This window comes from Cricetulus griseus (genome assembly GCF_003668045.3).
Source record: "Cricetulus griseus strain 17A/GY chromosome 1 unlocalized genomic scaffold, alternate assembly CriGri-PICRH-1.0 chr1_0, whole genome shotgun sequence".
NCBI classification, from domain to species: Eukaryota; Metazoa; Chordata; class Mammalia; order Rodentia; family Cricetidae; genus Cricetulus; species Cricetulus griseus.
In genome coordinates this window covers 48348695-48365099 of record NW_023276806.1, presented here as the reverse complement: position 1 = coordinate 48365099, position 16405 = coordinate 48348695, and the positions used below count along the sequence as shown (strand labels likewise).

Sequence of the window (16405 nt, the reverse complement as noted above, 5' to 3'; positions counted from 1 at the left end):
TCTCACTTGAGCCCCTCCTCCCCCGGGTCTCACGGGAAACAAGCGTCATTCCAGGGCAGACCTTTGAATTCCTAAGAAGAAATCCTCCAGCATTAACAAGCTATAAACTACATAATCCCCATAGGAACAGCAGTTGGCCGTGTGGTCTCAGGACATTTGTTTGCGGCTCCTATCAGTTAGGAGAGGCACCACCTCTGAGTGCAAAGCTCAGCTGATTTACCGCGAAAGGTCAAGGGTCAAGGAGGGAGGGGCTGTTTTGCAACCACTACTTAAGTACATAATGGGCTCCAATAAGAGGATGACAAGGTCTGGAGGACGGTAACTTCCTGTTAGAAAGCGCTCCTGCATGGGAGCCACCTGTCACACGAGTGTTTTATTAAGTTTCTGCCCCTAGAAAAAGAACCAGCGTGGGGCTGGGCTACAGAGGACGGTGCATTGCCTGGGATGGACTGGTGCTTTGAGCCTTTGCGGCAGACTGCGCCTCTGAGCTCTCTAAGCACAGGAAGCCACCGAAGCTTGCTCGCCCGGGCAGCCCACACTTGTGACCTTCAGTGCATTGAATTAACTAGCAATCCAGATTGGAAATCCTTTAAAAAAAAGATTTTTATTACACCTAATGAAATATCTTGACATTTATAAAAGATTCTGATTGCTGGGCCTGGTGACACACCTTTAATCTTAGGAGAGGCAGGGAGGTCTTTGAGTTGGAGGCCAGCCTGGTGTACATAGTTCCACAGTGAGACACTGACTCAAAAAAACAAAATTGAGTAAACGTTAAAGTACCAATTGTTTCTTTTCCAAATTCCTAATCTAAGGCCTACAAAAACATATCAGTTCTGGCTGGGACCAGCGTTCCAGGGTGAGCATTTAAAATGGAGGCGGTGGGAAGAAAATCACAGCCCAGTGTAAAAGCATGGAAATGACTCTGCTGTGGAAAGTCACAACACGCATGACTTAGGGACTGAATCTTGGTAACCTCCATGATGATCCCCAGGAGTCATTCACTGAAGGAAAGCTGTGAACTCTTTGCTAGCCTCAATTTACTGTCGTCAGTGGGTTATACTCTTTCTGAAGTTTGATGACGCACAAATTGTAAATTTCCTAAATGTAGATATGCTGATGTGACATATTAATTCACGTCTCCGTGTGCTATTTCTGACTCGGATTTGGGATTGGAGAGCCTCTGTTAGTTGCTTTGTCTTCCTGAAAAAGCTGCCTTCTCCAGTAGAATTGCTCTTGGCTGCTCTGTCTGGCCAGAAGATCTTAGTACAGACAGGAGTCTAAAGGCAGCCGAGAAATGTAATTGATGCGTTGGACTGTGTTCTCTTGAACCACATCCAAGTTTTCCACTTGGAGAGCAGATGTTCACAGGCCCCAGAGGCAGAGGGTGGAGACAGAAAATAAGGTGTGAGAAAATACATGACTCAGGAGGAAAGGGCTGGCAAGGGCCTGGCTTTCCAGTCCCAACCCCAGGAACTCCATATGGGGTCCCCTCTCCACTACCAGCAGGCTTAGGCACAGCTGGACTGACATGCGTTTGCTCAGCCCTGCTTCAAGTTCTTTAACTAGCCTTGGGCAAGCCTGTCCCATGTGCACCAGGATGTCCTGGACACAGGATGTCCGGACGCCATGCCTTTCACACCAGAACACACACTTTCCTCCAGGGGTTGTTGCTATATCCCAGGGCTGAGCAAGAGCCTTGTTAGTTGCTATTAGCAATTAAAACTCTTTTGGAGGAGTTAGAATCCCTGTGGAGGGAGGCTGAAACTACACATGCCAGAGAAGTCTCCTGATTGTACTTGTGTGTTTCTGACGCCCCCTGGTGGTCATATGCTATTAAAGCGAACTCAAGTCTCTCAGCCATTAGCCCCTCCACATACACAAAACCCACTTTGCCAGACTCAGTTTAGCTTGGACTTAAGAGGGTCAGAGCGCCGTAATCCAGTACTAATGTAAACACGATTTTTCTTCAGATAAGAACTGCTCTGAGACAGGTGGGGTGGCTTGGCCTTTATCCCAGTACGCTCGAGGACCCAGGCAGAGTTATTGCTCCCGGCCAGCCTGGACTAGTGTGAGATCTTGTCTGAAAAGTAAAAAAAAAAGCTCCCAACCCCTCAAAAAACTGATTTTGACATAGCATTATGAAGAAAAAACAAATTCTCATAATTCCACACTTCAAATTCCTTTTTAAAATATGTATTCTTTTAACATTTTAAAGTAGTGTGTGTGAATGTGTGTGTGTGTTGTGTGTTTGTGTGTGTGTGTGTGTAGGTATGTGCTGTGGCGTACATGTGGAGGTCAGGGATCAATTGTGGGTGTCAGTTTTCTCCCTCAATAATGTGGGGATCAAACTTAAGCCGCTAGACTTGGTGGTGAGTGACCTTACCCACTGAACTATCTCACTGGCTTGGAGAGTATCAGAGAAATTTAGTGCTTCAGTATACCCATCCTAGTACTATAATTTTGAAACCTCATTTTCTTTTGTTTCCTTTCTTTCTTTCTTTCTTTCTTTCTTTCTTTCTTTCTTTCTTTCTTTTAAAGGAAACAGAAAATGGAGAAAGAGAGCCTCAAAAGGACCCACTGTGGAAAGTTTTCCATTACCACCCATGTAAAAACACCGCACCAAGATTCACCTCTCAGTAAGTTGGAGGGGTGGGATGCCCATGGTTGGTAAAGATGCCTCTCTATGGGGTCTGCTCACAGTGAGTACCAGCTTGCCATCTGCCATCATCATAGTTGGCATTTGACTAGGATGGTGTCTGTTTGGTTTCCTTCTCGCCCCCCCCCCAATGTGAAGAACTGATAATGAGCCATTTTACTAAGAAGTGGTTAAATGGAGTGAAGTACCAACCCATGCCTCTAGATGGACACTATGCCCGTCATCACGCTCTGGGCAAGACCTGTACCTCTCTCTCTCTCTCTCTCTCTCTCTCTCTCTCTCTCACACACACACACACACACACACACACACACACACGGAGATAGGAATATCAAGTAATAGGCTTCATGGACTAAGCACTTGCTAAAGTCAATGCTTATACCAGGAGTTTTCAAAGCCTTTCAAGCAGGCCCTTCTTTACCCAACAGTATTGTACTGTAGGGATAGAAGGCCGGAAATGTAGCATGTCAGTTGATAGGGATGCAGTCTTGGAACACAGCTCCTGGCTATGAAGCCAAATATAGCTACCACAGCATAAAATGATGTCACTCGTCTCATTAGCTTTGGGTTTTATTTTTGGAAAAGAATTTTTTTACTTAACATATATTACTTTGTTAACATAAGATGAATTCATTAGCTCTACTTATTTTTCAAAGGGAAAGTGTTGCTATGTTGCCTATGCTGTCCCCAAACTCCTGGACACTCCTGCTGCAGTTAGGCAGTGAGGATGACAGGCAGGTGGCCCTGTGCCCACTTCTTGTTGCTGTTACTGAGGGGCAGAGGATGGCGCCCAGGGCCTCACATGTGCTATGTAAGGGCTCTGCCACTGGCCACATGCCAGGCCTTGTCATTTTTACGTAAAATAATCAAGTATTTGTAATGTCTCAGTTTAAACTTAAAACAATCTTCGGAACCTTATGAAGATCTGGACACTGAAATAATTCACACTTTACATATCAAGATACCTTTGTGAGTCTATCTGCAGTGTGTGTGTGTGGGAGACTAAATGTTCTATGATGATTTCTTACTGGGGAGACTTTTTGTTTTTTGAAACAAGGTCTCATATGGCCCAGGTTGGCCTCTAACTTCCTATATAGTTGAGGTTGGCCTTGAACTCCTGATCCTTCTGCCTCTTCCTCCCAAGTGGTAGTATTACTGGCTTGAGCAACCATGCCTGCCTTGGTGAGAAATTTTTACGGTATATAAAATGGTTCGTGTTCTCATGTATAGTAGATAAATACCATAGTAACCCGAGTTATTTATAGCTCCCCTTTCTAAAATATATATTTATTTATTTGAGGCAGAGTCTCTCTAATAGCCGTGGCTCTCCTGGAATTCACTATATGGGCCAGACTGGCCTCAAACTCACAGGGATCCACTTGCCTGTCTCCCAAGTGCTGGGATTAATAGCATGCACCACTATGACTTATTTTTACCTGTCTGAGTGTGTGACTCTGTGGATATATGCATACCACATGCATGTCTCACACTGGTGAAGGCCAGTAGAGGGCATCAGATCCCCTGGAACTGGAGCAACAGATGGTTGTGACCTGCCTTGTAGGTGTTGGGAACAAAACCTGGGTCTTCTGCAAGAGCAGCAGATGCTCTTAACAGCTGAGTCTCTCCGGCCCTTTGAGTCCTTGATTCTAATGTAAAGAGCACTGGGATAGTATCTTTTAATTATTGTAAAACCTTTGTAAAATGGGAACTATCTTCATTTTACAGGTAAGGAAATACAACTCAAAGGAATTAACTTGCTTGAGTCAAAGACCTAGTGTATTAGTTATCTACCACTTTCATAACCATATATCCCAGAACCTAATGACTCAAAACAGTGGCCAATATTATCTGACAGTTTCTGTGGCTCTGGCATTTGGGAGCAAGTGGGCTGGATGGTTCAGGTACAGGGTCCCCTAGGAGGATGTCTGTCAGGGCTGAGAGTGACTGAAGGCTTGATTAGGGGCCAGAGTGGATCATTCACATGGTACTTAACAGGGAGACCCAGTGCAGCCTCCAATAGGCCACTGTGCTTGTCACTGAGGTATGACAGCCAGCTTCCTTATGAGCAAGGGTCCTGAGAAAGAGAGAGGTTATTGGATTGTTGTTACTGCTTTATTTTGTTAGATATGAACCCATACTCAAGGAGAGAAGAATCAGACCAAGACCTTCCTTTCCCTCTGTAGTTCTGCAGATGGAACCAGGGACATTGTGCATGCCAAGCAAATGTTCCCTAGCCTAAGTGTCACCTTTCAAAGCAAGTATTAGCCTGGTGTGGTGGTGCACACCTTTAATCTCAGCATGGTGGAGGCAGAGGCTAGTGAGTTTGAGGCCAGCCTGGTATACACAGTGAGTTTCAGGACAGCCACAGCTATGTAGAGAGATTCTGCCTCAATAGAGAGATAGATAAATGACAGATGATTGATAAAGCAAGTGTCAAAGAATTTTCAGATACCACATGTAATAAGTGGCAGAGCCAGGATTCAACCCCAGGTCTTTAATTTGTGATTTACACACAACCTGTAGTTGGTTGTGTGCCACCTGATCCCACAGCTGTTTAGTTCCAAATAAACACACAAAGACTTTATATTAATTATCAACTGTTTGGCCAATGTCTCAGGCTTCTTAGTGGCTATCTCTCTCTTATTAACCCATCACTGTTATTCTATGTATTTCTACATGGCCTTATCTTACCCAAAAATGCCCGGCACGTCCTATCTTTCCCCATAGCTACATGGTGTCTCCTTGCAGCTCCTCTCTGCCATCTTCTCCCCAGAATTCTCCTCATCTGATAGCCCTGCCTATACTTCCTGCTGGCTATTGGCCAATCTGTTTTATTTCATTAACCAATAAGAGAAACATACATACAGAAGTACATCCCCCATCACTGCCCCCGCACGCCTAAATGCCCTGGTCTTCCCTGGCATCTCCACAGCCCACAGTGTGCCCAGCAGGTTCTAGATTGGTACCAGCTACACATGCCCTCTGCTCCTAATGTCTCAGGCCAGGCAAATTTATCACTTGGATTTTCCTGTGATTTTGTGGATATTACATAGTAGGCCACCCAGATGACAGAACAGTCTTGGCCCTAAGAGGATCTGAGATGAAGAACTTGAGTGTATTGGGGACAAATATGAAAAAAAAAAAAGCAAAAAACAAACAGCTACAAATGTAAGGAGGATCCAATAACCCAGTGGACCAAAGTCCCACAGTGGTTCAGATCTTTCCTGCGTGTCTATATGGCCTGGGTATGTTTGGGAATGTTCATATATCAGAAAGATCTCTGTTGTCAGCAGGGATCTGAGCTGATGCCCTTGGTTGGCAATCCCCCTGGGAGCACCACTGAGGAAAGTGCCCTTTGGTGCCCGAGGCACACAGCACACGAGCATTTACTTTCCACACTTCGTGACTATGCTCAACAAACCTCTGAAAACCCTCTTAGGTTCTGACCTGGGGCCCTGCTTCCCTCCTGATTCAGGCACTGGATTACAGAGTAACAAATGTGAGGACAGTGGCAGTAAGAGTCAGATCTCCCAGAGATTCTGCAGCAAAGAACAACCAAAAGGTAAAAACCAACTGGGGGACTCCAGAGGGGTGGGTTGGGACAGTCATCTTTCCCAGGCAAGGGGCTGTATTTTCCACCTTTTCCTTTTATTTAGAATTTCATTATAGATATGACACTCCAGGGCAGGATGACTTAAATCACAATGGACGATATACATCTGCTCAGTCCCTCTTCTTACATGGAAATAAAATGTCTTCATCTTGTAAGTACATCTCCTGTATGACCCTATCTATGATGTCTCCTGTATGATTCTACCTGTGACATCTTTTGTATGACCCTATCTGTGACATCTCCTGTATGGCCCTATCTGTGTATTATCCAAGTCTCCCAGGTCCTCTCTAGATGACTTCATAGGCTTCCTGCATTTACTTGACACTTCCAAATTCAGGTCTGTATGTGGGTGACAAGTGGCTGAGCAGGGGCTGGGGACTGGGAAATGCCGGTGGTGGCGGGCTGTGAGGTTAGCGGCCACAGTCAAGTCAGTAGCAAGGATACACTCTGAACCAATGAGTGGCTGACTCTACTGTTACTATCCCTATGCAGTGTGTCCAGAGGTTTGGCACTCCGTAGACACACAGCTGTTAATTTACAATGCAAGTATTTGCAATCTTTGAGAAAAATTGAAACTCCACATTCATTTATAAAGATGAATAAGGAAGGCACAGCACCTCTCTCCTAAGAAATTCCTCATTTAGGATTTGGGCCCAAGTAAGGAAAGCTCAAAGCAAATATGGTAGGTACTAGAAGCAAGGCCACAAGATGCTGTGGGGACAGGGGACAGGGACGAAGATGCATCTTGTTCCACTCCAGCAGCCAGCCATGACTTCTCTGACAGAGGCATAGCTCTTCCTCCATCCCTCTAGAATTCTTCCTCTCTTAGGCAAGCCCCAGGAAGAATATTTCTTGCTTTTCACAACTGCCAATGCCCAAGACCAAAGAATGCCATTTCCCTGAGTTAATCAGCGGCTCCTCTCCCTCCCTTCCCAGCCAGCAGACAAGTCCAATGGGACACATTCTTCCAAAGGGGGTCACTATGATTCTGCGGGAGCCACATAGTGGGTTTCTTCTCTATCTTCTTGGTCTTTGGGGCTTTCCTCCTGCTTCTCCTCCCCCCCCCCGCCTCTTTCCACCCACCTGTTCCCTCCCCTCCTCCTTCTTCCTCTTCTATGGGGTCAAGGATGGAACCTGGACTTCACACATGTAAAGCAAAGTGTTCTGTTACTGAACTGTACCCCAGTGCTGGACTTGCTCTTCTGATACACATAGTGAAATGGCACAGACTCTGAAACGGGACCCTGAACTCCCCTAGGAAACATAGCAGCTTAGCGGGAGATAGCACGGGAAGGCGGCTTTCCTTCAGTCTTGGAAAGGAACCTCCAGTAAAGGAAGCTGGTAAAAAATGTCTATCGGGTACTTCATCCGACAGGTCCGGTGTCCATCTGCAGACTAGTCTGGAACTGAATCCCATGACACTGTGCTCATTTCAAATTCTGTTTCCAGTAAACTCCCAAGCTACATTTACAGACAACTGACAACTATGATTGGCCCCATAAGCATCTGTGTTCATGACCCAACACTGGTGGTCCAGCTGCCTAAAGCCAAACCTTTTGGCATTCGCCTTGTCTCCCATGTTTGAGGAACAGTCTGCTGATTTTCTTTGTCCAGTGGGACCCTCTGGAAGGAAGCAGAGCCTCACTATGAGACACTAGTGACTAAGACAGGAATGAAGAGGAAGAAGGAAAAGGGGGAAGGGGAGGTCCTCAGCAACAGAAGTGTTAGCTGCTTTTCTCACTGCAGTCACATTCTTCCTGACAGAAACACCTTGAGGGAGGATTCACTGTACTCATGGGCTAGAAGGGTAGAGTCGACCGAAAAAGCATGATGGTGTGAGTGGGAGGGTGCCAACTGAGTCTTCAGTAGTTAGAAAACAGAGCCCTGGATGGAAGCAGAGCCAGCCTATAAGCCATAGATACAGCATCTACCCTCCAGTGAGCCACTTCCTCCAGCCACGTCCTACCATCGCCTACAGCTTCTCCAGTCCCGAAAACATCTATCCACTGGCAACCAAGTGTTCAGATGCATGGAGACTGTTCTGGGTGGGGGTGGAAGTGTGCCTCATATACACACTGTAACAGGTTAGGGGTGTGGTGGAAATGCCTCTCATATACTTGTAACAGACAGTGCAGCTTTCTTTCCCCCACTGACTTGTCCCTTTCTGTCTGTCTCTTTGGTTTCCATAGTGACTTCCCATTTTCCCCTTCAGCATTTAGTTTCTCTTCTGGAATCCTCTTTGTAATACAATGGTTAGTTTCTGACTCCTGAAGTTGATGGAGGGTCTAGAATTCATTTGGGTTTCACCTTTTGGAAACTGTACCTCTCGGTGCTTATTAGATGAAGTATTGCACAGTTGGAAACAATGCCAGGTCACACAGTGAACACCCAAGGAATATAAATCCCTGGTCTCTTATCTACTAATAAATAAAGACATGTTGTTGTATTTAGTATTTTGAGGTAGGGTCACACTTTGTAGCCCAGGCTGGCCTTGGGCTTGTGACAACCCTCCTGCCTCAATCTCTTGAGCTCTAGTAGAGTTTTTGTCCGAGTTTCATGTTGGTTGTCATGCATGGCTCACGTCTGGAACACCAGCACTCAAGAGGACTGCTGTGAGTTCAAGGCCAGCCTGGAAAGAGAGAGACTCTAAGACAAACCAGAAATAGGGCCAGCAATATGACTCAGCTGGTAAAGGTGCTTGCTGCCAACAAGAGTTCAATCCCATGGTGGAGAGAAATGACTCCTGAAAGTTGTCTTCTGACCTCTACACGGGTACAGTGGCATGTGTGCACCACAGAAAATGAATCAATAATGTAATAAAATTTAAAAAAAAAAGTTGTTTCATGAATTCAGAATTCTTGGAAGAAAATTCTGCTTCCTGTGTTTCTTACATCGTAGTTAAATGTTTATGAACTATTTCATCCATAGTGCAAAGTTAAGGAGGTGACTCATTCCCACCATTTGGAGGTTTTGGGTTTTTTTAGGCAGGCTCTCACTATGCATCCCTGGCTACCCTGGAACTTGCAGTGAATACCAGGCTGACCTCTAACTCAAAGATCTGTGGAGGCCAACTTTGATGCTCTGAATCTAATCCCAGCTAACATTTTTCAGCTTGTTCAACATCAAAGTCGACATGTTCCCAAAGAGTAAACTCAGAATCCTTTCAAGATGAGCACGATACCACGACAGGGTGAGTTGTTGTTTACTATTACTAATAACAAAAGCAGAGTCAGGCATGGCGGCTCACCCCCATCATCTCTAAACTTGAGAGGGCAAGGCAGGAAGCTCACCAAAAGGTGAAGTCTAGTCTGGGCTCTGAGGTGGGTTTGAGGCCAGTGTGGGGTGTAGAGTAAGACTCTAAACACACATGCACACACACATGCATGAACATACATGCACACATGAATGCATGCACACACATGCATGCACACACACATACATACACACATACACACATGAACACTCATGTGCCCAAGCAAACACGCACGCATGCACACAATAGAATTTCTTTACCCAGGTGCATATACTGTACCATTAACTACCTAGACAAGATTGCCTGCCTTACTCTGTCGCTGGTAGAGCTGAACCTATCTGGTGTTACTGCAGTCTTGTTTATTCAGCCAATGTTTAAGTGCCAAACGCAGGACATTGTGCCAGAGCCGAGGCCTGGACAATAGCCACATCTACCCTTGAGCTCTCAGGAGGAGCTGGGAATGCCAGAAAGGAACATGCATGCAGTGCTGCTGACTGATTTGGGGGTTCAGGAACCTGAGCTCAAAGGAATAGTATGAATGGACTATCAGAGGACATCAGGATAGATGTGAAGAACATTCTAGACTAAGGCTTTTTGAGGAGAAAAGGCCCTTGGGCAAGTTCAGCAACCTGCCAGTGTGTCTGTCAGGAGCCCAAAGGGAGTGGTGGGGCAAGATGGAGCAGGTGGAGGCAGGCCTCTTCAGGTTCTTCAGAGCAATGGGCAAAGGAGGAAGTCTTAAAATCGGGAATTTTGTAGAATTGCAAAAGACCACTGTAGTAGTCAGGCATAGTGGCTTGCACTTGCAATCCCAGCATTTAGAAGGCTTCTGTAGGAGTTCTGGCTAGCCTGGGTAACAATGAGTTCCAGGCCAGCTAGAGACCATCTCATTAAACAAAACAACAGTAAGAAATCACTGTGGCTAGTGAGAAATGAGGGGTGGGTTGGAGGAGCAGAAACCAGAGCACAGAGGCTAAAGAGGCAGCAAGGGGAGAGTCTGCTGGGATCATGGCAGCTTGATTCAAGGTGATGGAGAGAGAAGCGGGTGTCAGGAGCCCTTTAAGTCAGAACCAACAGCACAGCACAGTGACAACAGTCCAGGCTCTTCTAGACAAACAAGCCTGAGCCTGCTACCCAGAAAAGTACAGTCATTTAAAATACAGTATTTGAACTCAGGCATGGCAGGGCTTACCTGTAATCACAGCTCAGAGGCTGAGGCAAGAGCATAGGTGAGTTTGAGGCAAGCTTGGGCTTACAACACAGCCACCAGGACAGACAAGGCTACATAATGGGACTGTCTCAACAAACAAACAAACACAAAAAATCCACCAAAACAAGGGGCTGAAGTTTGGTTCCCAGGACCCATACTAGGTGGCTCACAATAGCCTGAAACTCTAGCTCTAGGGTTCTCTTCTGGCTTCGCACGCGCGCGAACACACACACACACAAATAAAAAAGAAACCAAACCAACACAAGAATGTAGCTTTTGGAGACTCCCTGCGTTCATGCCATATCACTTTCCTTGGAAAGGTTACTTACCCTCCCTGAGTCTCTATTTTCCTGGATGTAAAATGGGACTGATAGGACCAGATTCACCAAGACCACATGTAAAATGTCAAGAATGGAACTTGGCTTCAAAGGTCCAGTGCGTCTCAAAGTAAAACAAAGCAAAGCAAAATGGGATGGGGACTTGGTGGTAAGGCAGGGGGGTGCTGATGGGAATGGTAGGGGAGTAAGAGAGGGTAGAGGACAAGTGTAATCAGAATGCATTATAAAAGTGTATTACATAGATTATGAAGTCATCAATTAATCTTAAAAGACTTAAACAGGTGAAGTACTCAGCAATACTGTTTGTTAATCCTGTTCAAGGCACTGGGTGATTCCATATGGGGAGAGGACTCCAAAGCCCCTGCACTCCCTACTATACCACACTGCCATCCCCTGCCCAGTGTTTTCAATTAGTCGGGGACCCCTGAAACAGAATGCTTCTCATCTGGAGGATGGCTCCAACGTGCTAAGTGAACTACAACCCAACTAATGTGCAATTGACAGGAGCAGAGGCTCTGAGGTGACATGCGTTTCAAGTGACTTCCTGGAGGTGACACTGCTCACAAGTGTCCATCTCCAAAAAAGGCTTAGCAGAGGGACCAAATGCAGGAGGCTCCACAACAGACCTGTCTCCGGGCAAGTGCTGTGGCAGCCCCTCCTCACAGAGATTAAGGGAACAAACCACTCAGAGCTGTTTGGTAGACAACTGAACACTAGTGGTCCTGTACCACATCCGTTGCATGCAGACTTAGTGCTGATCCTCAGAGGACAGTAGGCAGTGTAGGGGGCCACTGACTTAAAGAGACACTGCCCTCATTTCCCCACTGCTCCGGCCGCCTTGCTAAGCACCGTCACTGGTGCTCGAACAAACTCAAGCCAAGGTATTTTATTGTAACTGGCAATTTTTTGTGTGTCTTTATGAATACACAGGGTAGAAGGCTGGCCTCAAAAGAATGACAAGAGAAGAAGAATCTCTTTGGAGTCTTGGCTCTTGCTGTTCTGGAGAAACACACACACACACACACACACACACACACACACACACACACACACACACAGCTGACCCAAGCCTAGAGAGAGAATGCATTTGGGTGGTGCCATACACAGGCAACAATGTGCTTTTGTCTTCTAGAAAGACTTACCTGATCTGTAACACAGACCCTGCAACACCCTCAGTCCACCTCCGTTTCCTCAGGATTCCTGGAATCCAATCCTTGTGTGACGGGAATAGCATGGAAGAAACGGAATCTAAGGTGAGGATGGAGAAAATCACCGCAGTTCAGATGTATGGTCCTAAAGAGCACAGAAGGCTAGCTTTCAAGCATTATCATTTGGGCTTTCAGAAATGCTCTGCTAAAAACAATCCTTGCTCAGCACTAACTAAAAACACAGGGCCTCAACAGCCACATGGTTTGCATCATTCCTAAACGGGATCCAAAGGAACTTCCTGGAGACAGTGGTTGGTGGGTGGTGCCTCTGCCCCAGGATTCTCCTGGGCCATTGACCTAGGTTAGGGGTGCCAGCCATTTCCTATGCTCAGACTGGTAACCCAGCCCCTGGGATACTTTCACACACATGTGTGTCCCTTTGATGGCCCCTAAGCTCCTCTTTTTCTTTGCAGCAGGAACAGGCCAGCAGGCTGCTGGCCTCACCCTCTGATTCATGTTCATCAGTCATGAGTTGATTTTTTTTTTCTTCCTTCCCTTGACAAATACATTCCATCCCAGACTGGTTTCCTAGGAGACCACGCCTCAAAAACAGAAATAAACTGTGTGGAAACAGAATGCTCCAAAAAGTTCATCTTGTAATGCTTAATAATGAGTGAATCCAATTATCAGAGATATCAGTATGTTTTTGTAACTAAAATATGTGGACTTTCCTTCTGTAGATTTTAAACTCGGCTTTGGATCATGCCTTAAAGACAGCAACCACATTGAAAAAAACCACTGACCAAATGATTAAATCCATTGGAGAAGACCTCGCCAAAGCACAGCGATGGAGGCACCAACTAAAACACTGCTAGCGCCAGGCAAGGGACCAAGGGTTAAAATGTTTGGTCTTCTTCTCCAAAGTATTTTACTTAAGGCACAATGTAGGAAAATGGCCCTCTAGAGAAAACACTAAAACTGTGAGAATGAACCACACCAAGTGATTAAATGAAACAAAACAAAAACAAAAAACAAACAGCCCTCTGGCATTTATGTATTTATGTGAAATAAATCTATGTTCTTCCTAATTCACAATAAAATAACAACAATAAAACAAATACTTTTATCTACTAGTCTGGAAAGTTTCATAAAATTGGGTCAGTGAGATGGGAAACAGACCCTCTTAAACGCTGCCGCAAGGCAACATGTCACCATTCCTCAACTTACAATGGCTCACATCCTGATAAACCCATAATAAATTCAAAGGATTTTAAGTAAAAAGTGCTCGGATACGCCAACCTACTTACTGAATGTAACTGCTTAGTGACATTACATAAAATACTCAACTATCTCTCCTTTCCACTGCGCAGCTGCCTGGGAGTTACTGGGCTGCTGCTGCCCAGGGGCAGGAGAGTACTGGGCTGTCTTATCATTGGTCTGGGGAAAGATATAAATCCAAATTTGAGGGCTGGGGAAATGGCTCAGCAGGTAAAGGCACTGACTGCAAAACATGACAACTGAGTTAGATCCCTGGGACCCACATGGTGCCAGATGGTGTCTTTACAGGTTTCCTTAAAGGTGAAATTTCTTTGCCTCATTTCACAGAAAAGACAGTACATTTCCTTTACCTTACCCACAGTAAGTAACGAGGGACATTCTCCAGACACCGGGAAGAATGAGACGGAGAGTTCCAAGAGACAGTTGTGGTGGTGTAGACCTGATGGCTTTGAGAACCACCTGTGACTGCACCTGGGCAGGCCTGTGAAGGCATTTTCCCAGAGACTGACCGTGGTGGGAGGCACCTCCCTGAAGGGATGGCACTCCCGGTGGGCTGGCATCTTGGGCTGAGGAGTAGGAGCAGTCATCTTATTGCTTCTTGGATGAGACTAGTGTGACCTGCTGTCTCACGGTCCTGCTGTCAGAATTCTCTTCCATGATGGGCTGGAATCCTTTTTACACCACGAACCAGGCTACACCTTCGTTCTAGAACTTGCCTTTGTCAGAGCAATCAGAAAAATAACTAATACAGAAACCAGGTACCGAGAGGTGGGGCTGCTGCTGAGATCAAGCTGACGCTGTGGCTGACAGACCTTTGGAACTGCTTTGAGAGAGGAATGTGGAGGAGTCTGGCGTTGTTGGCTACAGAAGCGCTAGAGTGGGATAGCGCGCTTACAGCTGTTCAGGTGGGTGAGGAAGAATCTTACAACGCTGAGAAAAATGTGGACGGTGGGAGAAATGTGGACATTGGGGTTTCAGACGGGAGTGAGGACTCTATCGGGAACTGGCCTAGAGATCTTGTCACATTTTGGTCTAAGAGTTTGGTGGCGTTTTTTTCTTCCTATGTCCTGAGAACTCGAGTGAGGTAGAATTAAGGAACTGAAACGCTCCATTGGTTAGCTGTCCTGCGCTGTTTAAATGTGTTGCTAGTGGACTGAATGAAAAGAGCTCTCTTGTGCCAGACTCCACTATGTTTATTTGAGTGTCCTCCAAAACTCCCTGGCCCCAGTCTTCCCATGTCAGTTAAACTCTCTAGAAATACAGGCATGCCCACAGTTGTCTCCTAAACAATTCCAAGTCCTGTTAGGTTGACAGTCAAGGTAACTGTCACAAGTCCTCCCTTGACAACCTGACACCCAAAACACACTCTTTTTAAAATTATGACAGTCCACTCCTGGTCCCTAAAGTCTCATGTTCATACAATGCAAAATGTGTTTAGTCCATTCCTAAACATCCCCAAACTAAGTCACCTGAGGAGGAGGCCCAGCTGGAGAACTGCATCCATCAGACTGGCCTGTGGGCACATGTAGGAGGCACCCTAACCACGCCTCCTAGGGGCTGGCTACAGGTGTGCCCGACCATGCCTGGCAGGGCATGGTCAGGGGACTTAAGGAAGGTTTAAGAGTGAGAGGAGGCACATGGTAAGCCCTTCTTTTTCCCTGCTTCATCGGCTTACTGCACTGCTTACTGCGGCTAGGTGCTCTGTAAGTAAGACATATTCCCTAATAAATATACTCTAACCCTATCTGGTACGTATTGGTGAGTCACCATTTATATCTGCTTATAGGCACATCTATGGGGCATTTTCTTGATTAATGATTCCCGTGGGAGGGCAAAACCACTGTGGGCAGTGCTACCCCTGGGCAGGTGGTCCTCCATTGTGTAAGAAAGCAGGTGGAACAAGCCATGGGGAGCAAGCCAGTAAGCAGCACTCCTTCACGGTATCTATCTCAGTTCCTGCTTCCTGTTTCCCGCCGTGACTTCTCTAGATACTGTAAGCCAAGGAAGCCCTTTGTTCCCCAAGTTGCTTTGGTCATGGTGTTTATCACAGCAATAGTGGGCTGAAGTAAGTCCACCAGAGAACACACAGAGACATTCTAAAAGCTGAATAGAAAGTTTACCACCTGCCAGCAGGCACATGTTGAATTTGCCAAAATCATGCAGCTTGGCACACTTCTGTTAGTAAGAAGCAGAACTAAGGAAGCAATAGCAAGATTAGTACATCTGGGGACTTTCCTGGGTCCTGGAACTATGGTCCAGGTCTTTGATGGACTGGGTCTTTGTTCCTGTTTGGCTGGTGCTGGGTTTTGAGGTCAGAATGGCGTCTCTAACATGGTGTCAATTGTGATAAGGTTTGGGGACCTGTTACAATAGAAGATGACTGTTACACTTATCATGTCCCCATTCCTCTTTTTTGGGACAATGTTTACTCTACCCCACTGTATACCCGAAGTTTATAGGGCTTACAGTTAAAAGAGATTGCTTTCAATCTCAGAGAAGCCCAGTCAACCTAAGCTGACATGGCAGAAAGTCCCCTCTGCTTCACCACGGAATGACACTGGGGCAGGACTTTGAGGCATGGACTAAATGCATTTTGTACGAGATGAACATGATACCTGGGGGTCCAGGAATGTTCTGATTTAAAACAATGTGTTTGAGTGTCAGGTTGACAAGGGACAGGCTTATGATAGTTAATCTTGATTGTTAACCAATAGGACTTGGAATTGCTTAAGAAACAACTTCAGGGGATGCCCATAAGAACATTTCTTGAGAGTTTAATTGAGGTGGGAAGACCCACCCTGAACGGTACCCTCCATGGGCTGGAGTCCTGCACTGGATAAATGGGAGGCAGTGTGTGGAGCATCCGTGTTCATCACTCTCTGTTCCTGACTGTGGCTGCAACATGACCG

The 16405-nt window shown here is 46.0% G+C and overlaps 1 protein-coding gene across 1 annotated transcript in view; it reads left to right on the top strand.

Moving 5' to 3' along the window:
* Positions 1–13336, top strand: part of LOC100767707 (protein AKNAD1) — a 37003-nt gene extending 23667 nt beyond the window's left edge. The window contains exons 6-11 of the mRNA XM_027395529.2: positions 2542–2639; positions 6099–6221; positions 6316–6423; positions 9384–9462; positions 12203–12323; positions 12959–13336. Coding sequence (XP_027251330.1) covers positions 2542–2639; positions 6099–6221; positions 6316–6423; positions 9384–9462; positions 12203–12323; positions 12959–13093 — 664 coding nt within the window. The 3' untranslated portion in view covers positions 13094–13336. The remainder of the gene's footprint in view (positions 1–2541; positions 2640–6098; positions 6222–6315; positions 6424–9383; positions 9463–12202; positions 12324–12958) is intronic.
* Positions 13337–16405: the final 3069 nt, after the last annotated feature.